This window comes from Triplophysa dalaica, chromosome 10 (assembly GCF_015846415.1).
Source record: "Triplophysa dalaica isolate WHDGS20190420 chromosome 10, ASM1584641v1, whole genome shotgun sequence".
NCBI lineage: Eukaryota > Metazoa > Chordata > Actinopteri > Cypriniformes > Nemacheilidae > Triplophysa > Triplophysa dalaica.
The window spans coordinates 2965707-2989914 of NC_079551.1; the positions used below are offsets into that span (position 1 = coordinate 2965707).

The 24208-nt window shown below is 38.2% G+C and overlaps 2 protein-coding genes and 1 long non-coding RNA gene across 9 annotated transcripts; 1 reads left to right on the top strand and 2 right to left on the bottom strand.

Annotated features, from left to right (window-relative positions):
• Positions 1 to 6811: 6811 nt before the first annotated feature.
• Positions 6812 to 11724, bottom strand: LOC130429764 (uncharacterized). Its single transcript, XR_008907681.1, has 3 exons — positions 11652 to 11724; positions 11295 to 11392; positions 6812 to 6882 (listed from the first exon to the last, which is right to left on the bottom strand). It is a non-coding gene; the product is annotated as an uncharacterized LOC130429764 (long non-coding RNA).
• On the top strand, positions 7804 to 11777 carry LOC130429763 (SLAM family member 9-like). Of its 2 annotated transcripts, none has more exons than XM_056758520.1 (4): positions 7804 to 7921; positions 10815 to 11153; positions 11290 to 11571; positions 11645 to 11777. In XM_056758520.1, exons 2-4 carry the CDS (start codon positions 10856 to 10858, stop codon positions 11758 to 11760), a joined length of 696 nt encoding a protein of 231 aa, XP_056614498.1. In that variant the 5' UTR covers positions 7804 to 7921; positions 10815 to 10855; the 3' UTR covers positions 11761 to 11777. The 2 variants fall into 2 exon arrangements, with proteins under 2 accessions (XP_056614498.1, XP_056614497.1); XM_056758519.1 differs by having other exon boundaries at positions 7810 to 7925.
• A 1278-nt stretch (positions 11778 to 13055) lies between these two features.
• LOC130429758 (uncharacterized) lies at positions 13056 to 23361 on the bottom strand. 6 transcript variants are annotated; one of them, XM_056758507.1, is made up of 6 exons: positions 22928 to 23361; positions 20804 to 20866; positions 19092 to 19421; positions 16756 to 17043; positions 16373 to 16654; positions 13058 to 13558 (listed from the first exon to the last, which is right to left on the bottom strand). In XM_056758507.1, the coding sequence occupies exons 3-6, from the start codon at positions 19393 to 19395 to the stop codon at positions 13416 to 13418; spliced, it is 1017 nt and encodes a 338-aa protein (XP_056614485.1). In that variant the 5' UTR covers positions 19396 to 19421; positions 20804 to 20866; positions 22928 to 23361; the 3' UTR covers positions 13058 to 13415. The 6 variants fall into 6 exon arrangements, with proteins under 6 accessions (XP_056614488.1, XP_056614485.1, XP_056614484.1 ...); XM_056758510.1 differs by lacking the exons at positions 20804 to 20866; positions 22928 to 23361 and adding an exon at positions 19852 to 20176 and having other exon boundaries at positions 13056 to 13558; positions 16373 to 16579; XM_056758506.1 differs by lacking the exon at positions 20804 to 20866.
• Between the last annotated feature and the right edge of the window lie 847 nt (positions 23362 to 24208).

Sequence of the window (24208 nt, forward strand, 5' to 3'; positions counted from 1 at the left end):
CGCTTGTGTTCTTTTTGCATGTTCTCTTGGTTCAAATAAACTAAACGTTTTAATAAAATGTATTTTCTACTACTTATTTCAGTGTTTTTTTGTGTATTTGCACATTTTGCAACAATTTCTTGATTTTTATTTTAATTTATAAAGTGCTTTCTTCATATCCTTATGTTCTTTAAGTCTTGGGGTATTGCACAATGCACATTAAATAGAAATATTTAATAAAGTAGAAATGTCCACATTAATGAGAAAATGGCAAGCTTTATTAATATTAAATATATACAGAAACAACAATAAATAAACTTACAAACAAGTGATATAACAATATGTACATGTCTGTATATTTAATTTCAGCGTTGTCCTCTCCTCATCTCCATTTTTCCTGAGACTTTTGTACAAAAGTGAACCCCTCGTAACTGACTGTGGCCAAACACTTTAGTTCGAGGGTTGGCCTCGAACATGCTGCACTGCCTGTCCCGATGCATCCGCAGGAATGTCGAACTCGTGTGTGACCTGCTTACCTGATGACGTGATCATAACCAGGTTTGCCATCTGCTCCCAGGCTCTCCATCTGTACATTAAAGGAAATTATTACACAAGTGCTACCATGCTTAGATATGTGTTTCAAAGTGTGTTAGACTCTGAAACATCTAAAAGTGAGGCAATGAATTATCTTCAACTTCAAAATAAAGGATCATTATCACAATGTTAATACCCATATGGGATGTAATTTACCTGGCTCTGAGTGGGCCTCTCATCTCTCAGGGAAGACTCTGTCCGTGTCGATGACGGACCACGAGGTTGTATGACCTCAGCCTGCTGCTGTACGTCTAAACTGAGCTCCATGTGTAGAACATGGACTCTCCCGATCACCCCTTTCCTTTGAAGCGAAATGGACTTTACCAAAGTTTGTGATGCGGTTTTCAGGTAACGGAGCGGATAAAAGGTGAACTGTAGGACAGAGTTCAGCTGTGCTAAAGTTTAGAGAAGAAACAGGTGGATCTAACTTTCAAAGTGTACATTGTCTGCATATGTGTGCGTGCATCATAATGTAAGTACCCGAAATATGTATACCTGTATCTGTTTGGTTGTTTGCATGTTTGCATGTAACTGTTGCATTCGGCACTATAATATACATATGTTTACATTTAATAACGTTACTTGACCGCGCTATTGACGGTCAACTGTTATTGGAGGTAGTTAACATTCATGTTATGTGTGTATGTGTATGTATGTCTATTTCTTAGCACAAACACTCGGTAATAGTATAGCGCATCATAAGTATTCAGAGCTATTGGCTAAATTAGCACCTGCGCACGTGGAGAAGCAGCCGCTTGCACCTGGGCAGCGCATGTATATCAGCTTTGTTCAGAGTATATTAGAGTTGTTGCTTTGTTTGTTAATCTATAGTATTTATAGCTGTTCAAAGTATTTACTAGTTGATTTATGTTTGTGATATTTTTCTATATTTCATGTTTTTTTATATTTATTTGTTACAGAACCACACACAAGGTTTATGCATCAATAAACAGGACTTATAAATCACTGGATGGAGACATTGTTGTCCTTACAAGCAACTTGTAGCCTTCAGCCTACCCGAACTAGCAATCAAAAAGAAGAAATTCTTCACCATGATTTCGAGGGGCTCACCATTCAAAGCAATATCCGCAACCCCTCATCACTCTCCAGATCACTCTCAAGGTCTTGCTCCTGAATCCCATCCGGAATATCAGGGTTGTCACCGAAATCTTCCCCAAAAGCGGTATTTGTTTGGGAATACAAATATTCCACACCGATGAGTTCATCTGTAGACATTCAAAGTGTGATGAGCACATGGATGAAATTGAGGTGTCACAGCCACAAAACAAAAGCTCATGTGAGCACAAACATGTTACCCGTGTATTCGCCAGGGCTGGTGTAGTCCTCTGCCAAATTAACGCCCATGAATTGCTGGCTTAAGATGTTGGCATACTTCTGGAGTTGGCCACCGTAGCAGATATCTTTTCTGCTACCACCCTCAACAGCAGCGACCGCACAAGCCTCGTTCCATTGTACGAGCCCTTACAGCAAGTACATTTGGAAGTGAATGTCACTTGCACTTGTACCTATAAAAGGCAGAAAGTAATTTGCACCATAAAAACACATGAACAAACAACTTGCATTAATTAGGAAAAGTGAATACCTGGCACAAAGCGGTTTAAGTGGAGATGAAAGGACTCCAAGGACGTCGAGCCACGTGCACAGCGATACTGGGGTAGAATGATGCCCCCTTTTGTCACCTGCCCTATCTTTCTGTACAGCTGCACGCCTGGTGGGTCCTGGATACAGTCGATGTGCCGCTGCTGTGTCCGCCAGATCTCGTTTATCCTGTCTTTGTCTAAGAGCCTTACTCCCTTTGTGTCTGTTGCCTCCATGAAGTCCTCTAGGAGCTGTTCGATCAGCTCCTTAGTCTCCGGTGCCCCACGAGTGCGGCGACGACAGTGTCTTGCCAATTCTTTAGCGGTGAGCTTGCAGTCACAGGCCTCCTTCAGCCTCTCAACATCGGCAGCAACCCACTCAAAGATGCAGGCCGAGAGGCGTCCCATGAAGGGGCCATACAGCGGTTGGCTATCTCTCGTGACCCCGACTGCAATGCGGCGCATAAAATCCCACACATCTAGCCGAACTACCAGCAGGTCCCACTCACTAAACATTGCTGCCGCCTTGCCTTTCCCTCTGGCTGAGCAGCAGTCCTGGACCACATAAAGGACTTGCGGAGGAGCTTCTCCAGCTCGGCGGGAGCGATCCACAATCCCGGAACACATTGGAAGGAGGCCTTTTCCCTCTGCTTCTGTGAGGACACGCGCGAGGACTTGTCCAATTTCGTTCCCCACATCTGTCGCCCACGCAGCGGTGCCAGCAGCTTCACCAGCTAGCTTCTTGGTGATCTAAAGCAGACGATAAGAAGTATTACTATTATCATGCAGGGAACAATTTTATAATTATAAAAACTAAATGTGACACTAAATGAGGTGTTACCTTTTTGGTGGAATCCATCTTTAAGATGTAACGATAGACAGAGCTGACATGGGCCTTTAGCTCAGGAAGCCGTGTCAGTACATCTTTAGCGTACACGGACAGCAGCCAAGAAGGACCAGGCACGGGCCCCCTCTTTGGCAGTGGGCCAACGAGACGGCTGGGATCAGTTTCCTGGTTCACAAATGTCTTCAGCACAGACAGGTACATTGCTGATGGGCTCACCAGTGCTCTTTGTGTCTGATGCACAGGTGCCTGTTCAGAGCTGTGGCACTGTTCCCTAGCGTGCGCCCCCGCAGCAATCTCACAACCTCTCAGGCTGCGGAACCCGAACAATCTTCTCTGTCTGCAAAAGATCCAGAACAATCTTGAGTCACTGCTCCAGCACATGTGTATAATTAAAAGTGGAAGATCCGGCGGTGTCCCCTGTGTCTGCAAAGTTATTCTGTCTATTGTTTTTAATGGAGAGATTTGGGAAAACCTGTAGCAGTGGGGACCTTCTGTGTTGGACCATATGCAGAAGCTTTTAAACAAGCTGAAAGAAAAAAATAATTCTGCAAACCCCACTGGCCTCCTGACAGGTGAGGAAAATACCTGAAAAAAAATGCAGCATGCTACAATGCAAAGGTTTTAGCTTTTGCAGCTGCAGAGGAGGCCAAAAGAACGGCCAAATTCTGTAAATCTTACTGGTCTCCTGTTATTTCTGCAGAGGAAAGTGTTTGGAGATCAAGCCTTCAAAAAAATCACGGAGAAAAAAACAAAAAGGAACAAATTCAGAAACTCTCAATGGCCTGATGTGCCGAGACGTCCAGCTAAACCAGGTGACTAAATAATGCACATGAATAAAATATAAATTAGTTAAGAAATGTACTGTATTATATTAATAATTTTATGTCTTTGATAGGTTTACCCCAAACTACTTCACAGGCGGTGCTGCCTCCACAACCCTCTGTGGCTGAGGAAGCCCTTAAACGGGTGCCAAGGGCCACTGCATGGAGGCGAAAGAAAAGAGACGAAAAAGACAGAATGGACTTGCAGCATGGGAAGAGTCCAGCAAGACGCAGAGATCCCAAGGGATTCCCATTGTGTGGTCAGCTGAAAAGACTTGAGTTCAGACAGTTTTTACAAGGGAAAGAGTTTCTGTGCCACTGCAGAAGGCAGAAGTGTTTCTGAATGACTCTCTGAGCAGAAGAGGGTTCATGGTACAGACATTGCTCAGGATGTTCCTCAAACCACTGCCTGGCTATGGAGAAAGGCAATCCAATCAAGAACAGAAAGGTTTCCAGAATTTTTACATGTCAACTTTGCTATCAGCCCAAGACAAAATAATATGGACATTCTCAGTACAAGGGTAAAAGGTTTTGTTCGACATATGAGGGTAAAAGAGTAGAGCTGTGGCTGGCCGAGCAGCGGGCTGTTGACCCTGTGCCCCTCTTTGCTCCACCAGCAGCGCCCCTTTATGCTGCAGGGGAATCTCCCCTTAAAGCCTTGAGCAGGTCAACACTTTGGAGAAAAAGGAAGGCAGCAGAGAGTTTGGGCACGCCAGGATTGGAGGGACATTCTTCTGTGACTGTGGAGGACTGGCTTAAAGAAATGAGAAATTAAGCAAATCCCCCTCCTCCAATGTAAATTATTTTCTTGTGAATATATTGTTCATGTGAATATATATATATATATATATATATATATATATATATATATATATATATATATATATATATATATATAATAGAACATGGTCTATTTGCCCATTTGTACATAGTTGTTTGACTTGTTCTTATTATGCCACATACATTGTCATAAAAAGCTCTTGTAAAAAGTTATTTGACTTGTTTTTATTACAAAGGAACAGACATGTTTCTTAACAAAACTCTTGTAAATATTTTTTTTTTATTAATGTCCTACACTTGTTTTAGGTTTAAAATTTAAACCTTACATAACATGCTTCTTGTTTTGCACATTAATTCCTTTAACAGCTTCTTTAAACATTCAAGTAAACAAACATTAAATACAAAATTAAGTATCAAAAGAAATTTAAGTACACAACTTTGATTAATATTCAAGGAAAAAAAACCTAAGTTTTAATGTACATTAAGGCATTTGTCAGACGCTTTTATCCAAAGCAACTTACATTGCTTTATCCTATAAAAATGCTTGATCTCCAAACTTTCTCTAAAACGTCTCCTTGCCTCACTTTCCTCTGCAGAAATAAAAGGAGCCCAGTAAGGTTTACAGAATTTGGCCTTTCTTTAGGCTTTCTCTGCAGTTGCAAAAGCTCAAAGCCTTTGCATTGTAGCATGCTGCATTTTTTTCATCAGTTTTTCTCTTCTTTTTCTCATCCACCCTTAATTATACACAGGTGTTGGGGCAGTGAGCCAATATTGTTCTGGATCTTTTTTGCAAACAGAGAAGATTGTTCTAGATCTTCTTTCTAGGATGGTGATGGATCTTCTCCTCGGCCCTCCTGTGCCCCCTGACACATGATAGGGCACAAGGCAATGATACAACAGGTGATGATGTCACAACGAAGCGATGTACAGAACTGAAGACCCTCTCATCCCCTTCGCGAAACGCGTAGTCCGCGGGCCTGCCCACACGGCCAATCGGCGTGCATGAGAAATATTTAAACACCAAATGGACAAATGGCGAGCTGCAAACAAGTTGGAACATCCCGACGGACCAATCACGGGCCGAGGTGCCGCGCGAATCAGCGAGCCCAGAAATTCGAACATTTGGAACACAATTGGAACAGAATGTTTCACAGTCATGTTTCCAACACAATTTCTGTGTTCAATAAATACTATTCTGGCTAAATGTTCATGCCATTTCAGACTCTATTTTTAATAATCTTTACGATGGTTTGTGGTTGTAACATGTAGCTTGTCGTTCTCCTGAACCTTTGAGTCGTTGCTCTGATTAATCTTAAAGAATAACTCATATCCACCCTGAGTGTAAAGCAATGTTGTTTATTGTAGGCCAAAGACTGTGTTGTGTTTAGTACTAAAATCTTTTATTTAGCATGCAAGAAGGTCTTGGGAATCCGTGAAAACAGTATAAGGGTCTTTATAGCCTCTAGTGGTAGACAAATGCATTACAACTTCCGTCATTACATCGTTACAGCTTGCAGACATTCCATCAGTCTTATTAAAATAACAATGATAAAAATAGCCTTTATAAAAATGTTATTAATTTAATTAAATTTAATTCTGTAAATTTTCCTTAGTCTTGTGCCGAAGACCGAAAATGCGCGATCCCCTTTGGTTTTCAGGTGAGTTTTTGGTGTCAGAACAGTTGATTTGAGTTCTATCAACTCTGGGGAGAGTTACCCTGAGTACCAAAAAAGCAAAATGGTGACAGAAAGAGAGCAAAGCACACCTTCCGCTTTGCATACAGTGGATTTTGGAATGTGCTGAACATGACTTAAGTTTCAATTGATAAAGAGATAAATGCACCCATAAACAAACAAATTAAACAGTAAATGAATGAATAAATGAAACAACAGAAACAAAACAAAAATAATAAAAAATGATTCTACTCTCACCCCCCATCAGTGCTCTAGTGATGGGTCTAAGACGCCATGGTGTATGTGACACTTAGGGTGCCAGATTTTCATGTTTTCATGCATGCACTGCCCCTTTAAGAGAGTGCTGCCAGAGATGAGGAAGTATTGAGGAGGTACGAGAAAACAAGCCATGCTTACGTTAAATAGTGTGCTTGCATCAAACAGAACCAAACCTTTACAAAAATAATCAGCAAGATCAGAACAGTGTGTGACTCAGTTCTTGAGCTCTAATTGGTCCACCAGGATAAAGTTTACCATCTCCTACAGTCCTTAAGTTGTGTTTTTCCAGTCCCAATCCTTCACCTTGCATTCTGAAACAGAAAACCCAAAGTTTCCCTTATTAAAGGGTTTTAATATACTCAGTTTTCACTAAACCTCCTCCTGAAACGGGTCCCTGGAGAACATCCCATCAAGAACATCAGCATTGATGGAGACTTTATTGACTTCTCTGTTTAAAAAAAGCTAAATTAATCTAGGATTAGAAACAAACTTTTTTCTGCCTTAAGTTTTTAAGTAAATGCTACACAATAACTCCACAAGTCATTTCAACTTAATATTTTACTTAATAACATACATCAACTCAATCACACTAAAATGACTTAAGTTCCTGTGTTAAAAAAAGAGTGTTAAAAAGTTGTTCAGTGCATAAATCATTAAAACACGTTTATAAACACACAAAAATACCCAGCAAATAGCATAGAGAGATAAACAAATAATAAAAACATCTTTTTTTAACCAAAGTGACACGTTCTCCAGACCCGTAGGATTGTGCAAACATGAAACCATCTATACTAATGTTGCTGACTTCCTCTAGATTTAACCACCATCACCATTTCACCCACAACTGTCTGTCAAAAGTTCCCTCAAAGACACATCATATGATCATCCTGCTCAGAGTTTATTTATATAGCACATTTTCCACAGTAATACAATTTGCTTGACATAAATAAACCAGTTGTGTAAAACATGCCAAAAGAAAATATATCTTTAAATAAGAATTAGACATGAAACTTTAACATCTACACAATATATCAAAACACTTATGACCATTTGACCTGACATAAACTGTACCCTACCTATTGTTTCCAGGATGCTCGAGCTTGCAGAGAGATTCACTGCTCTATACACAGCCCCTGTCACAGAGAATGTCTGCCTTCAAAGGCGTGACTTTACTAAAAGGGCCATTGTACTTTCCTCCCATTCAGAGAAAAAAAAACATTGTACAGCTTCTTGTTAAAGTCTAGAATCTTTGATAAATCGGACCCTCAGTGCTCTGTACATCACAACACAGCATCTTGTGTGAAAATGTTTATCATGTCGGTTTTTCTCTCTTCGTGCTTCTGTTTTCTGGTAGGTAAGTAACAAGCGTTTAAAAAAATGGTAGCAGTATGTCAAGAATAGCAATTATGTAATATAATTAAAATATGTGCACTTAAAATAAAGTCATAAGGGGTGGTGGGAATCCTACACTGTACAAAGGCGAATTAATACAACGGAAACCAAAACAGATCTCAGTTGAAGTTGGGCTTTGTTGAGGCAAAGGGTAGCCTAAGACTGCAAAATATATAAGAAATAAATTAAATGAAAACTTATTTTCTAATTCAGTCCACATTCAGAGTGGCTAAAATTGAACGGACTATAATAACCCAAATCCAGCCAATATATAATACACCATTAAGTGGTTCCAAACTATTTTATATAACCATTAGGGCCTATTTTTTACTCTCATTTTTTTACTCCGATATAAACGCATAAGAGGATCACAAATTTTTAAAATAGATTTATTTTAAATTCCATGATTGAACTGAATTACCGGCCATTGTTTTGATTCAATTCCACATGCCTGCCTGAGTGACCTCGCGGGTTGCGGGAGGCGGCAGAGGCAAGCTTCACGGTAACTGGCACTGAATAAATATTCATTTTTCAACCAAATTTATCGACAAAAACGTACAATGTATTTTTGTAGTTTTGTTTTGTTGTGCTAAAAAGTGAGAAGTAGCAAGCATCTCGAGAGAAGGAGCTCATACAAGTCAAAGGTACGTAGTCTTTCACCTAGTTTAATTGTCCTTTTAAAGTTATTGCAATGTGTTTTAAGTTTAGTTTTGGCGTGTTTTGTTGTATTTTTTTTTTATATTTTCTTTTGTACTAAATGATGGCATGAAGTGAATAATATTCTTATCTCGTGCTCTGTATGCTTATCCTGATGCTTAATTTTAAAACAACTTACTGAAATCTATCAAACATGGATAGTTTGCTGTCACCCGTTCCGTATACGGGACACCTAAGTTTGCGTCAATATTGTGCATGTAATTTCATATCGAATCATGACAAACTATATATCAATGGAAAGGCCTAAGTCTCATCAATACAGATTTCTTTGGTGTTTTTTTTAAATAATTTATGTAGGGAGAGTAATTGATTCTTTTTTTATAAAGAGTCTGCTTAAATTTTTTGTTATACCTTTTTTTAATCAAAGAAAAACAAACTTTTTTCATTTATTTTTTACAATAAACCTAACAACATATCTTGAATTTTTTAAGCAATAATCAGCTACTTTCTTATTCAAACGAGACCAACCATAAGTCTGTATTTCAAAGAATTCATGAGTTATCGCCATTTCAGTTCCAACATGTGTTTTCATGTGCAGACTTAAAAAGGGCTCTGACACAGTAAATGCATTGTTGGAACGTAAGCGTGTTGAATGCGAGTGTAGAAAAAGTAATGACACCCAGCTTTGATAAAATTAAAATTGCAGCCTTTTTGTTCCGTGCAACTGAAACATGGGCTATAACGGAGCCTTGACGATTAATTAACCGTGACGTTTTTAAGTGCGGTTAATATTGAACCTGGGTAATCGCTACATCCCTAGTTGCAACGTGGAGTTACATAAATGGTTGTGAAAATTAACAAATACTTAAAATTATTTTAAAAGCATTTCAAGCTAAATTGTTTTTTTTATTTTTATTACAATAGGTTGCCAAATGGTTCATAGAGGCACTACTTCTGGCACTGTTTCATCTCTGAGGATACTTGACTAAATGCAGATTATTCAAAAATAAAAACCATATGTGTTCATTTGTCTTCCTTTTTACAACACATAGAATTAATGCTAAAACTTTAACTGAATTTGTTGTGGTTAAAAAAATTATACAGATTAAAACATTTTAGTTGAATGAAGTATAAAACTAGTTGAGCAAACATAGCCTACTCTTTAATGTTTGGGTCAAGTTTGTGCCAATTTAAAAAATTACAATTCAAGTAATACTTTGGGGACAGAAATTGAGTCGTGAAATTTATGTTGAACTAGTTACTAAATAATAATTTGTTGAAATAGCTTGAATATTTTTACAGTGTATGTTTATCTGTCCTGATAAGAAAAGAAAGCATAGCCTACTACAGCTGAGGTTAAAGTTGGCTGCACATTCTGTTTCAACCATAACGTTCACTGCTAAATACAGGAGATGAAAAAGAGATAAAGAGGAGATTTAGAGCCTAGTCTTCCATGTTAAAGTAGTGTAAATATCTGTATTCATGTTTTATTTAACTACTGTCACAAAAAAAAACACCTTTGCGCCTACGGTGTATATAAGTAACTCACAGGTACATATCGGAACCAAAGAGGACACATTCATACCTTAGAGCTACCTAATGTATTCACATCTGTACCTAAATGGTACATAATAGGATCTTTCTAAAGGAGATCGTCCCATTGACCAATTTTCTGTCAGTGTGTAATATCACAAGAATTTAGTTTGGGCCTTTTAAAGCTTTTAAATCCATTAACCTTTTTGGAAAATTTGATATTGTGGCTTTATAATTAGTCAGAATGCGATGAGGTTTTTGACTGATGTGCCCAGATAGCACAGGTATGATTTTAAGATGTCTGCTAAATATCTGGAAAACATCTGCTGTGTAAAAAGATGTAATAAACGTCTTAGAGCAGTTTTACATCCATTCTAAATCATAAACATCTTACAGACATCTTCTAAATGACGTCTGACAGGAAACGTCTCGGCAACGAGAAAAAAAATAATCATCTTACAGACATCTTGTATCTATGCTTTCAGGGTAGGATAGGTTTTGCTTGTCAAATAAAAGCTGCTTTTTGGTTTATCAGCATATGACAGTGGTGAACGATGTCTAAAATGACCAATTTAGTAATGTGTTGTCATACCTTCGAAACGTTCACAAAACAGATTATAATTACTAACAAAGACAGCTTATGATGTTTGTGTGTCTGCAGGTGTGATTGGTGATCCAGATGAAGTGAAGTCAGTATCAGTGATGGAGGGAGATTCTGTTACCCTACATATTGATGATAAACATCACACAGATAGCGCTCATCTGATGCTGTGGACTTTTGTTACTCAAGGGTCTCCCATAGTAAGAATAAACAAAGAAGCCAATAAAGTCTCAATATTTGCTGATGTTCATGATGGGATGTTCAGAGACAGACTGCAGGTGGATGACCAGACTGGATCTCTCAACATCACAAACATCACAACTCAACACTCTGGACTTTATCACATCACCATCAGCGGCAAACAACAGATCTCATACAGATTCGATGTTACTGTCTATGGTGATGAATTAATAGTTCTTTATTTTATAAAAAAACTTAAGCAATTAATTTAAGCAGACAATAGAGCAGGCATCATGCTTAACATCAATAGTGTGTTATTGACTTCAATTTCAGTTTGTTCTCCATATTTTTCCAGCTCACCTGCCTGTTCCTGTCATCTCCAGAGGGTCTACACAATGTTCATCATCAAATTGTTCTGTGTTGTGTTCAGTGTTGAATGTATCACATGTGAGTCTCTCCTGGTACAAAGGAAAGAGTTTATTGTCCAACATCAGTGTGTCTGATCTCAACATCAGACTCTCTCTACCTCTGGAGGTGGAATATCAGGATACAAACACATACAGATGTGTCATCAACAATCCCATCACGAACCACACACAACATCTACACATCACTCAACACTGTCATCCGTGTTCAGGTAGAGTACGACAGTTTATTTATTGATCTGAGATCAGATCACTTACAGTACTGACGCTTGTGTTCCATGACAGGTCTCACCTTCATTCATAAAGTTGTGATGTGTTGCGCTGCTGTTGCATCTCTGAAGATTGTGACTGTACTTCTGATCATCTGCGTCTGCAGGAAACACAGAGTGAATGAACGATAACAAACGCAGTCTGTTTCAAAATGACTTTTAAAGATTGTATACAGTCGTGTGAAGGACAGCTGATCGAGTATTAAAAACAATGTTAACAGACAGCAGTGAAGTATCGTCAGATTCATTGTGTTTTTTCTTGACAAGACAACAAACATTATTTCTTGTATTTTGTTTTTATCTGTGAATGCATGCAACACTCTTGCAGCTTCATTTCAAGTAGCACCAGGTGACTTTATTGTTTCGGTGGTGGAAAGAAATGTGGTTTTGTTCTGCTGGTGGACATGACCGTGTGGTGGTCTATTGATGTTTTGTAGTTGCATTCGTGTATGCGTGTATATAAGAGGTGTGAAAAACGACTTTTCTTTTTATTGTCCAGCTTATATTTTCCACTCTACTCAAAAATATGTTTACAGCTAAAGGATGTACTATTATTATATTCTAATACTATAATACAGAGTAAAGATGTGAACGAGGGGAGGTTTGTAAACCTTTTCAAAGGGGTGCGGTTCTGGTTTGGTGAACAATACTGAATGCGAGGAAGGTTGGTCAGTAACTACAGTTTTAGAAATGCTACCGACTTGGCTATGTCTGTAAAGATCACTTGTGTGTTGAACAGTTATGTGGATCTGTGTATGGTGGTGCCGTCACTTCCTGATCCAGGATCAGTGATCCTTAGCAGTAATTCTGATTTGCGCTAGACCTTAAGAAATGCTTGGGAAAATGCAGCTTTTGTGAACGATACCGCACTACTTGATAAAAAAAAAAAGAGTGTCTCTACTGAAGAGCTATTCAGCTCGTTCTGATTTCCATCAAGTCACCTGCTGCTGTTACCACCTGTGCTCTAAATAAACTCACCTGTTTGACTCAATCCATCAGTGTCTTGAGTCTGCATATCTGTACTACAATAAAAAATAACTATTCTACTTTTTTTCCAGCTAAACAGAAGAAAAAAGTACTACAAAAAAAATCTGTCGGCCACGGTTGCGGATTTCACTTCTCAGAAAACTGAATGAATTCAACAAGGCACCGCAGAAGCGTTACAGCAGTGTCATGGAAAACATCTTGACCAGATGCAGACTTGAGGTCTATTAGTGAATTCAAATATGACCTACGATTACCAGTAGGGAGCGGACTTGTATAAAGCATGTGTGTTGTATTAGTCATTGACTCTTATAGATTACTGTTCATTTCTACTTTATTCATATTCTTTTCATTTTGTAGCGGCATTAGACGTTAGGCTTTGGTTTTCGTGCAGCTTGCAGCACAAAGTACGGCGTAAAACAAGTAAATATGTCTTCTTTTAACCAAGGACACCAATGAACACCTGAATCATTTTGCTGATCATCTTTATTCAACAACATGAAGAAAATCTCTATATTCTTTGTCATCTATTATTCATCAACGGTAGCAACATTTATACAACAACATATTTACAACACTACAAATTTACAGTGCACATTACGTTATCGATTTATTTGATTCATTCATTTTCATGGTTCATCTCCCAGATGTATATCTATCAGGAATTTAAAGGTGTGCTGAACTGGGTTACTTTTGACGTTTGTGTGATTTTTAAATTCTACAACATCAAAATCATAAGTAATAGGTTACTTTCTATAAGTACATATCTACAGAGCTATAACACCAACTAGAGAATGTACAATTCATAATTGACATGGAGATGGTGTAGCCGGAACTCTTGTAGATCTGATGTCATAGACCAGAACAGCAACAGTAGCCACACCTACGACAGCCGAGATGACCAATCGGATCAGTGTTTCAGGACCATAACAACAGCACACACAGTCTGAGGAATTAAAAACAACATGAAATGAAATCCTCATTAGGTAAAGTGTGTCATTTCCAAGCAGAACCGCTAAATTATGTATTAAAACACTTTGGCATAAGTGAAAACAGACAAAACATCTTAAGCATGAAATTCACTTTTCCTCTGTTGAATGCCTTTGACAATACGAGGACATGTACCACGAAGCCGGTTTAGGTGGCTAACCAGCTAAATTTAGGATTATCTTGCGCTAACCCTGGATTTGAGGTACCATGAACGTAACACAGCTTTAATCTGTGTTCATCTCCATGGTAACATAAACTGATTTTTTCAATTACTGTCGTTTAAACGTGAATTTACATTTTAACACTATTTTATTTTTGTAAATCTAGACATCGAGATTGAAAAAAGTTATCATGCGCATCCAATTAGATACAATGGAAATACTTGACAATACCACTAGATCCAACTGATCGTTCCTAAACCGCTCACTCAGAGTGCGCTTAATGGGGAATCAGAAACGTAGAACGGTTAACATCATGGAGACGCCTGGCTCTTCGCATCAGGATGACCTTATGTCAAAGAAAGGTAGTAATGTTTCTTCAGTGGTTTGGACTTGAGAGGTCATATGTCAAAGAAATTTTGGTTGCAATCTTCAGTGGCAGCACAAATAATTTATGTCAGCATTTGCGCCACAGTTACCAGGCTGAATGTCTCGAATGCACAAAATGAAGAGATGAAAACAACACAGTCAGCCGTCCAAAGACGATAGATCCACCTCGAAGTGCACAACGCCAGGTTTCATTGGCGGCATCGTTTTCCAACACCATTCCATTTGATAAAAAGTCACAACGATGGCAAGAAATAACAAACGTTGTGGCATTACATATAGCAAAGGACATGGTTCCTATGCACACCGTGGAAAAGCAAGGGTTCATAAAGATGCTACACACTGATGATCCAAGATACAAGTTACCAAGCCACAAACATTTTACAGAAGACGCAATTCCCCGAATGTCCACAGAAACCCGCGAAAAAGTGGCGAAAATTTTTGGTCACTAGAAGCGTGAACTGCAATATTAAATGTATTTACTTGCTCTCTTTTTTTAACAGCACACGGTGTGAAAGATGAGGTGGGGTTCAAGACAAAAGATGATTTTAGAGCAGGAGAAAGCCATAGCTCCGGTCCTTGGCTCTGACAAAAAGACTTCTCAATTTGTTCCAACGTGGGATGATATTGAAGTCATGGAGTCCATAACAAAGCTGTGGGTCCCCTGCAGGAGTTCACGGAGGCACTGTCGGGTGAACATAGGTGAATGTCTCATACATCAAACCGGTTCTTCATCTGTTAAACAGTAGCATTCTACAAGCACAAGATGATGACACAGATTTAATGAAACGCATCAAAAGCACAATACTGCAATACCTCGACAGCAAATACAGCGACCCTGACACAGATGATCTCCTCAGCAAAGCTTTTCTGATGAATCCCAGGTTCCGTACCAATTACATAGAACCTGACAAGTTGGAGGGGATCGAAGAAAATGTTGTTGAAGAGATCTTTGTTGCCAGACAGAAATTTTGAGACAACAGTTCAGATGACTCAGGATGTGGAGCAGGAATAACTAAGAGTAAAACCAGAAGCTGGTGCCAAGAGGAAGAGAACCTTGGCAAGCTTTTTTAAGGAAACGGCACCACAACCACAACTTGCCATTCAATCAGAAAAAGACAAAGTCTCGTGATGCAGACCCACTTCAATGGTGGAAGGAGCATGAGGCAAACTCTCCGCAGACTCGCAAAAACATTCCTCTGTATTCCCACAACAAGTGTTTCTTCTGAGCGGGTGTTAAATGATAGATGAAATAGTCGACAAACTGGTCTTCCTGTCAAGAAATCTGTTGTAATATCATGTTTTCAGTTTTCATGATTATGCAAAAAGTGCCGATCATTGTTAATCTTGTCGTTTGATACACTACTAAGTACCTTTCACTATTTTTTTATTTGCTCGACTTTTACAGAATGTATGCATTGGTTAAGGTGTGACATTTTCTCACCTGGTATGTTCAGAATTATAGGTTTTAATGAAATTTAAACTATATTAGACTTCGTTATTTAATCATATATTTTGCAAAGTTGTACTTCTACACCTTCTTGACCACTGTAAAGTACACTGAAAAAACAACTAGGCCTATAGGAAAATGTTTTAAAATACAAAAACTTTCCTTATGGTTTTTAAAAATTACTAATAAAGAGAATGTTATTTTAGTACTGTATTGTTGTTTGTGGTTTAAGTTGACTAGTTTAAACACAAAAAATTAAAGAAATAGAAATCGCAAAAAGGTTCTGAAAAAATCTAGATTCGATTCTAAACCAATCATCTTAAACTGCACAGCTACAGATTTCATACCAAAATGTAACCAATCAGCTTTGAGCAAATTTACAAATAAGTGATGCCACTAATTCACAATGCGTATTAAGGCTGACGATAGTTCCCATTGTTCCCTGTACCCGTGGAACGTTGTACAGTGCGCGTGACGAAAATTTCGTCATCAGAATATTACGCCCACCGCCAGAACTTTGTACGAAGTACACAAATGCTTATTACCTTTCTTGTAGTATACTGATTTGAAGGAGATTGGTTTTGCGATGCATGCACACATAAACCAATCTTCGCTTCAGGATCGAAGCTTGAGTTGACAAAGAAACTCTGTGAGCTACTTCATTGGTACCAACAAAGCTTGATCAAGATTTTTTTAAACCTAAATCATATATGCTAAAACCAAATTGGTCAAGATAAGCTGAATGAATAGACATAAACATCACATGTGACTCTACCTGAACATGGCTGACAGAGTTCATTGATGTTGAGATGTTGTGTGTGGTTTGTGATGGGATTGTTGATGACACATCTGTATGTGTTTGTATCCTGATATTCCACCTCCAGAGGTAGAGAGAGTCTGATGTTGAGATCAGACACACTGACGCTGGACAATAAACTCTTTCCTTTGTACCAGGAGAGACTCACACCTGACACATTCATCACTGAACAAAACACAGAACAATTTGATGATGAACATTGTGAAGAGTCTCTGGAGATGACAGGAACAGGCAGGCGAGCTGGAAAAATGCAAACACAATGGAAATGTTTGGTAACATTTACAAACAGTATCAACAGAAAGTTTGCATTGTGTGCCATAAAACACAAAGATCAAACACACCTGAACACCTGTGACGGAGTTGATTGATGTCTAGATGTGTGGTCTGCTTTGTGATGGGATTGTTGATGACACAACTGTATGTGTTTGTATCCTGATATTCCACCTCCAGAGGTAGAGAGAGTCTGATGTTGAGATCAGACACACTGATGCTGGACAATAAACTCTTTCCTTTGTACCAGGAGAGACTCACATGTGATACATTCATCACTGAACACAACAACACACATTTTGACACTGAAGCAGAGTTTTGTGGACAGTAACTGGTGATGTCAGGAACAGGCAGACGAGCTGGAAAACATTGAGAACAAACAAACATAAACATGTGTAGTAAATATGACAATCATAAAACAAGAAGCCTGGTAAATCAGTTTTTAAAGTCTCACAATTAAATGGATTCAAATTTCAATAATTCATTCGCATTTAATGTTATGATGCCAAAAAGCAAAAGACGGATCAAAATACAGAGTAATGTTTAAGAAATCCAAAGAACGTCGCACAAACATTGTTGTTCGAGCGATTTATTTATTATCAAGGTCTGATATATGTTGACAAATCATCATATAGGAAGCAATACATGCCTAAATTCTTCTGGTTTCCGCAACGGTTCTGTGTAGTGAACGGTATACCTATTTTCTTGCATTAAGATCAGTACAATAAACATAAAATGTGATACAAAAATCGAATTTGTGAGTAAAATCGTAACCGGGTGTGTCAGAATAAACACGCAACAGGTGTCACATATACGGGTGAACATTTTGGCCAAAGAGAGTAATTCGTGTCGAACTCAAGCCTTTCCTAGCCGATTTTGAGCAACGGCAGGACCTGACCAAGGCGGCTGGACTTTAATGGCACATGTGATCTGCAGGCGTCTGGACAGTCGATCAAAGTCGGACAAATTGTCTAAACTGAATGCATTGCTGTTGTTCAAGTCATACAAGCCTATTGCTTTCTTTGTGACAGTAATGGCTGCTCACTGATCTGGGTGTGTGTTTGCGGTGTTTGTGTTACTCACTGCTGTGTGTGTGCACTTGAATGGGTTAATGCAGAGCACAAATTGTGAGTATGGAACACCATACTTTGCCTCACGTCATCCAGTGGTGGAAAGTAACGAATTACAAATACTCAAATTACTGTAATCGAGTAGTTTTTTCAGGAAATGTACTTTTTAAGTCGTTTCAAAACAGTGTACTTTCACTTGAGTACATTTTCAGTGGTGTAATTGTAGAGGATGACGAACTTGTGTGCCAGGCAGGGCGCGTACCGAACGGCGATTTTGCACACTTGAAAGTCACTGGGGCTTGTCCGAGGTATGGAGAATATGGAGTTCCTGTATCACTCCATTCGCCAAGTTCCATCCAAACGGATATAACATGCAAAGCAGTTTTGCAAACTGTGCATTACCAGTTATAAATGTTGTAAATAACGTTCAGTTTCTTGCAAAAACGTCATTAAATCGAAATAAGATCACTATTATGTTTCCTCTATCTTTATTTTGAACTTTTAAAGACATGAACCATGACAAACCATGGACCACAACTCCAGGTAAAAAAACTCTAATTTTCTTCCTAAGAAATAATGTCACATACATCTAGGATGACTTGAGGATCCTTGGATTTATCAGCAAGCTCCTCTATTTTAGTGCTAATCCAATGCAATTTAGGTTACAAATGTTTTGCATGCAGTATATGGGACTCTTATTTATTCATTTCTGCTGGGGCCTAGTACACATGATTGAACAGTGTTGGAAGTGCATAAATGGTTTTGACTGGAAAACTGAGCTCATAATAGACAGACAGACCGACAGACAGACAGAACAACACATTGAATGGTTATTTAGTCAGAATTGTATTTCGTTACTTTTTAGGCAGAGTAATATTTACTTTTACTGCGACAGTTGAGTGCGTGAAATGTCCAGTTCCACACTTCATATACTCGGTCGAAAAAGTGCATCATCCGGGTACTTACAGTGCACTACGTTTTTGGAGGATTTTCAATGTGAACGCACTATCACACTATTTATACCACAAAATGGCGTAGACTAGTGCATAATTGCGCGATTTGTGAGAGACCTATAGTTTTCTACTACCTTGAATCATGCCAAGAAATGGCATGCACAAACTGCAAAATTCGGGCGATGCTCGCACTATTCTAACTAACTATACTTCAGGCTAAAATAATGTGATATGTGATGTTAGGATTGCCCACTGGTGGAGCACAAGGGCACTCAAACTGACAGATTTGACATTAACTAATGTATTCCATCTTAACCCAATAAATAATTCACAAAATAAATAATAAATATGTAATCAAAACTCAGATACTAGGCCATAACTCACCATAGACAGTGACAATGAATCTGTTAAAGGTCAGCATCATGCCACTGATGGTCATTTGATAAAGTCCAGAGTGTCGAGTTGTGATGTTTGTGATAGTGAGAGATCCAGTCTGAACATCCACCCGCAGTCTGTCTCTAAACATCCCATCATGAACATCATCATATACAGAAACTGTATTGGCTTCTCTGTTGATTCTAACTATGATTGATGCTTGAGTTACAAAACTCCACAGTATCATATCATCTGTCTGTATGTCAGTATCATCCATGTGTAGAGTGACAGAATCTCCCTCCATCACTGACATCGATTTCACTTCATCACCATACAAATCTGCAGAAAGTGTTAGAAATCAGCCTCTTGCAAATGACACAGAAATAAGCAGCTGTCTAGACTTTTTGTTTCCCTCTCTCTAGGAGAAAAAGTCATGTTAAAACCTCTTCTTCGATCACATGCAGCTTTACACTTCATGTTGCGGCTGAAGCATAAATTCAGAAGCACTTCTTACTCATTTGACCAAGTGTCCTACACTTAAGCTGTTTTCATTGGTGAAATCTTACCAAGTGATACATTTATGCATCATTAAAGGAGTCATCCTCTACAATGGATCTCCACGTGAAAAGAAACCTCATCTTCATTTAAAAAGCATAATTCATCTGAGATTAGAAGTAACAGCAAACCTATTGATTTGAGCTGTGCCTTCTAACTGTACACACTGATATTATAAACCATGAAACAAAGTTAGAGTATTTCTATCACTTACCCACCAGACTGCAGAAGCACAAAGAGAGAAAAACAATCAGAAGCATCGCAAAGAATAGTTTAGAGGTTTTACAATGTGTCACCTTACTTCATAACATCAATTTGAAAGTCTACAGATAGGTTTCGTGAAGATGACTATTTCTTTTACTTCCTTTACCGCACTACCGCAAGTGATTTCCCCCATTCTTTCAACACATACACAGTGTGCAAAATTATTATTGTGTTTTTGAGGATAAAGTTTTTGTGCACTTGGTCGTTCCAAAATGTTATTACCCTTACACCTGAATATTTTAGGAACTTAAAGTTACGCTTTGGCTGTTTTAGGAAAATATCTATGTATTTGCACAATTCTTGGCCAGAATGATTATTCAAAATATATATATATTTTTTCACTTCACTTATTTTTATCTTTTAAACCGAGAAATCAATTTAGAAATAAACATTTCTGACATAGAAAAAAAACAATGACCAACATAGCCCTCCTTTTCAACAACAGTAATAAGCCTTCCGTCTGTCAGTTTCTTGATATGCTGACGATCAACTTTTTGTGCAGCAAGCAGAAACCACAGCCTCCCAGACACTGTTCATAGAAGTGTAATGTTTCCTTCAGTATAAATATCCTGTTTAAGAAAAGCCCACAAGTTCTCAATAGGGTTTGGATCATTTAGATAAGATTCCAGAGTTGATTTTGCATCCATTTTCAACCCGAAACGGCCCAAGTAGCTCATCTTCTATATTACCAGCCCAAGCAATACCCCACCTAGTTTAAGTGGAGCTTTGTGTTTGTGACTGATCCAGCCATGGGTCCATCCATCTGGTCTGTCAAGAGTAACTCTTGTCTCATCAGTCCATAAAACTTTTGAAAAATCTGTCTTCAGATATTTCTAGGCCCAGTCTTGACGTTTCAACTTATGTTTCTTGTTCAATGGTGGTTGGATTTCAGCCTTCCTTACCTTGGCCATGTCTCGGAGTACTGAGCACCTTGTACTACTGGGCACTCCAGGTAGGTTCCAGTTCTGGAATACGACAACAATGGAGGATAATGGGTTCCTGGTAGCTTTGCGTGTGATTTTTAAATCTTTGAGAGTTAATTTGCGTCTATGTATAAGAATATACATATATAAAAATAAATAAAGCTTTGCATGACATTTTTTTTTGCACTTAAGCTTTTTGTTGTCCTAATGTTGACCCAATTGCTTTCATGTTTACCCAACGTTTAAGTCGCTTTGGATAAAAGTGTCTGCTAAATGACTAAATGTAAATAAGACAACAGCAAATACGGCATCACCATTTAACGAATAACAAGCAACACTAATCAGATGATGCTTCTTATATCCTCTTTTTGTGACTCCTTGTTTTCTTTTTAACGGAGAAAACGAGGAAGTATTAAAAGTTTTCGTTTTGACCAGGAACATCTGCAAACAGAGGGCAGAGCAACAGTAAAAAGACAATGGTCTTTCTTAATGAATGATCAGTCGGTGTTAATGGCCAAAAACACAAGTGTGGGTCAACAATAGCCAACCATATATGCGATTGTTTGTAGACTGCAGTTGAATTTGAGGAAACCAAATAAAAAAAAGAAACTGTAAAATATTATCGTAACAACAGAGCTCAAAACATGAATTAATAACAGAGTGTTGGTATGACCAAAGATTGTCTTACTGAATGCATGTGTCACTTGATTTCTGAGTTCTAGTACCACCTGAAGTGAAAACAAATGTGCGAACATGAGATATGTGTTTGTCTATTAGTAACCGTTTGTGGTTAAATGCTTCAGCATATGTATGTGAGAGGTGTGAACAAACTGGGTGTGTTTGTGTGAATAGCGTGTGGTGGTTCTTCTGCTACCTTGATAATATTTAATTCTTCAAAAAACATTTTTCAGTACTTTACTCTCAGTGTAATACAACTTTTATTTCCAAACATCTCAATTTGATCATTTTGTTGAAATTTTACACACAATAAATAAAGACTATAGAAATAACTACAGCATTATTGTTACTACCACCTAATTCTATTTCCTCAACACATAATAAGTCACCTAAACCATGAGGCCTTCACCATTAACAGACAATAAGATAACAAAGAAAAACAAAATTTGATGTCTACAAAAATATTTCAACAGCATTACTGAAAATAACAGATTGACTTGTAATATACATTTTTAACATAGATACTGAAAGAATCACATATATAATGTTGATGATCATACAATAATACATAATGTAAACCTTGATCTATAAACATGATTTCAACCAAATATCACGGTTGAAGCTCTGTCGTGCGCCAGCTGGGTAATTAGTTTATTACTTTATAACAGTAAACATTAATGTTTACTGCTTATAAAGTGTATACATTTACTATAGCTATAGTATAAGTGAAAGTTACCATAATATTCTACCGCTGTAATATACTTGCCTATAATTTACTATAGTAAATATTATACTATACTAAAGTACACTACAGTATTTTCATGTTATGTGACACAACTGAATATGTTATTGACTAACGTTTTAAATAAATGGAGAAGTTTAAAACAATACCATACCATTTTATTGTTTTTGTTTTTTATTTCATAAGATTTATATGTAATACTTAATAGGATGGGTGTGTCAAACTTACATTTATTATTACATTAGTAAATAAATCAAATCTGCAGTAAAAAAAACATTAGTATCGATGTTTTTATGTTAGGATCGATCCTTTACGATACAACCTCAGCACCGGAAGTATCGATATTTCAGGATCGATCCGCCCACCCATGTAGGTTCTGGTCGCGCAACACCGCAACTTTCTTAAAAATGTAATTAACTATTGGAAAAGCTACACTGTTTTAAACGTAACGTTAGCTGAGCTACCGAAAAATGAGCTACATTGAAAAATGTAGTTAAGGTAGTAGCGTCACTACTTATAGTTAACGTTAGCTAGCTACTCCCCAACGATGTGAGCAGTTGTTGTCGTCATGGTGATATCACACAAATGTTACAATTGTATATAGGCATACAGTTACGTTAAATAAAAAAGTATCTCTAGATGGACATTAAAGTGAAGTTTAATAGTAACATAACAAAACGTACCATCCTTCATCGTGCTCTACAACAACACCCTGGCGGAGAGGCGCGTCATTTCGTCGGTCTACATCCGAACATTGCGTCCATTTGTTCGAACCACTTCCACGTTCTCCTGTTTAACCCACTCTGGCTGTTGCGGTCCTTGATGGTTCTGCAGTTTCTTTTGTTATTTTTATTTGTCTGTTTGTAGGTCCGCTGTTGGCCGTGTGCGGCCATGAGCCGAGCCATTTCCTGAAATATGTTCTTATTCTGGGTCTCCCCATCCAGCTGGATCCGCTACTCTGCTACCGACGAAACGAAAGTAACGTCTGCACCTCATCTACTAACCACGTCACAGACAAATCTTCAAAAATGTGTCTCAGATGGTCGTTTAGCGAACAATACTGCGGTGTCTGCAGCTGCCATTTTTAAATCTAGCGGGTGATGACTCGTGTCGCAAATCCAATGACGTTGGTAATCACGAACGATGGAGGATTCTCCGTTGACCAATCAGTGATCTCCATTGTTTCACGTCACGTAGCATCGGTTCGTCGTTTGGCTAAAAGGGATACAGCTACATCGACTGGGCATGCGCATTTCAATACCAAATATTTGTTGTCACGCTGCCAACAGTTGATTACATTTTTTTTTCATTGTCAGGTTAGATTAAGGGTTGGGTTAGGCATTAGCTTATGTAATATATTGTAATTTTATGGCGAGATTTTGAATCACTACCGGTCGTAGCTCTGTATTCCTTCTAGCCACAACCTTCGGCTCACTTGGAACCTCGACCGTGGTGCAGCCAATTAAAAAGGGGCAGGGAGCAGAACCTCAATCCCAGTTCATATTTATTTCCATGTAAATTTATATTTAAACTGAGTAATATGAAATAGAATGATAGTAAACACAACAGTGCAATTTTACTCTCAAGTGTGTCAAAATTCTAAGAATGTCGTTATTTTACTATTATTCTTACACTTAAGGTTCATAAGTGTTAAAATTAGGTCTCGGCTCCTAAATTGTTTAAGAGAGCTGAAGAGGTCTCCTAACCGCAGGGCAGGCTCTACACTAATTTATCCCTCATTTTTCCTCAATTTCCTCGGTGGCGTGGCGGTGCTTTTATATGCCCACGACTATCATCATCAGCATGTGGAGCTGAATAAGGTCTGACTGGTTCATAAAACATTTATATTATTTTACACATTAAGTTGCAAATTGAATAACAAGTTTAAAAAAGTAGAGATGTATCGGGGCTAAACGTATGTCGGCACACAGGGAAAATGCCTGGTATGCCCGATTATCAATCCA

Excerpts from the sequence above, each read along its gene's own strand:
- LOC130429763 (XM_056758519.1), top strand. The coding sequence starts at position 7,877 with ATGTTTATCATGTCGGTTTTTCTCTCTTCGTGCTTCTGTTTTCTGGTA. Across the intron at positions 7,926-10,814 it reads GTGCTTCTGTTTTCTGGTAG|GTGTGATTGGTGATCCAGAT; the intron begins GTAAGTAACAAG and ends GTGTGTCTGCAG. Across the intron at positions 11,572-11,644 it reads ACACTGTCATCCGTGTTCAG|GTCTCACCTTCATTCATAAA; the intron begins GTAGAGTACGAC and ends GTTCCATGACAG.
- LOC130429758 (XM_056758505.1), bottom strand. The coding sequence starts at position 19,897 with ATGCTTCTGATTGTTTTTCTCTCTTTGTGCTTCTGCAGTCTGGTGG. Across the intron at positions 17,044-19,091 it reads ATTCATTGTCACTGTCTATG|CTCGTCTGCCTGTTCCTGAC; the intron begins GTGAGTTATGGC and ends AATGTTTTCCAG. Across the intron at positions 13,559-16,372 it reads ACTCTGTCAGCCATGTTCAG|ACTGTGTGTGCTGTTGTTAT; the intron begins GTAGAGTCACAT and ends TTAATTCCTCAG.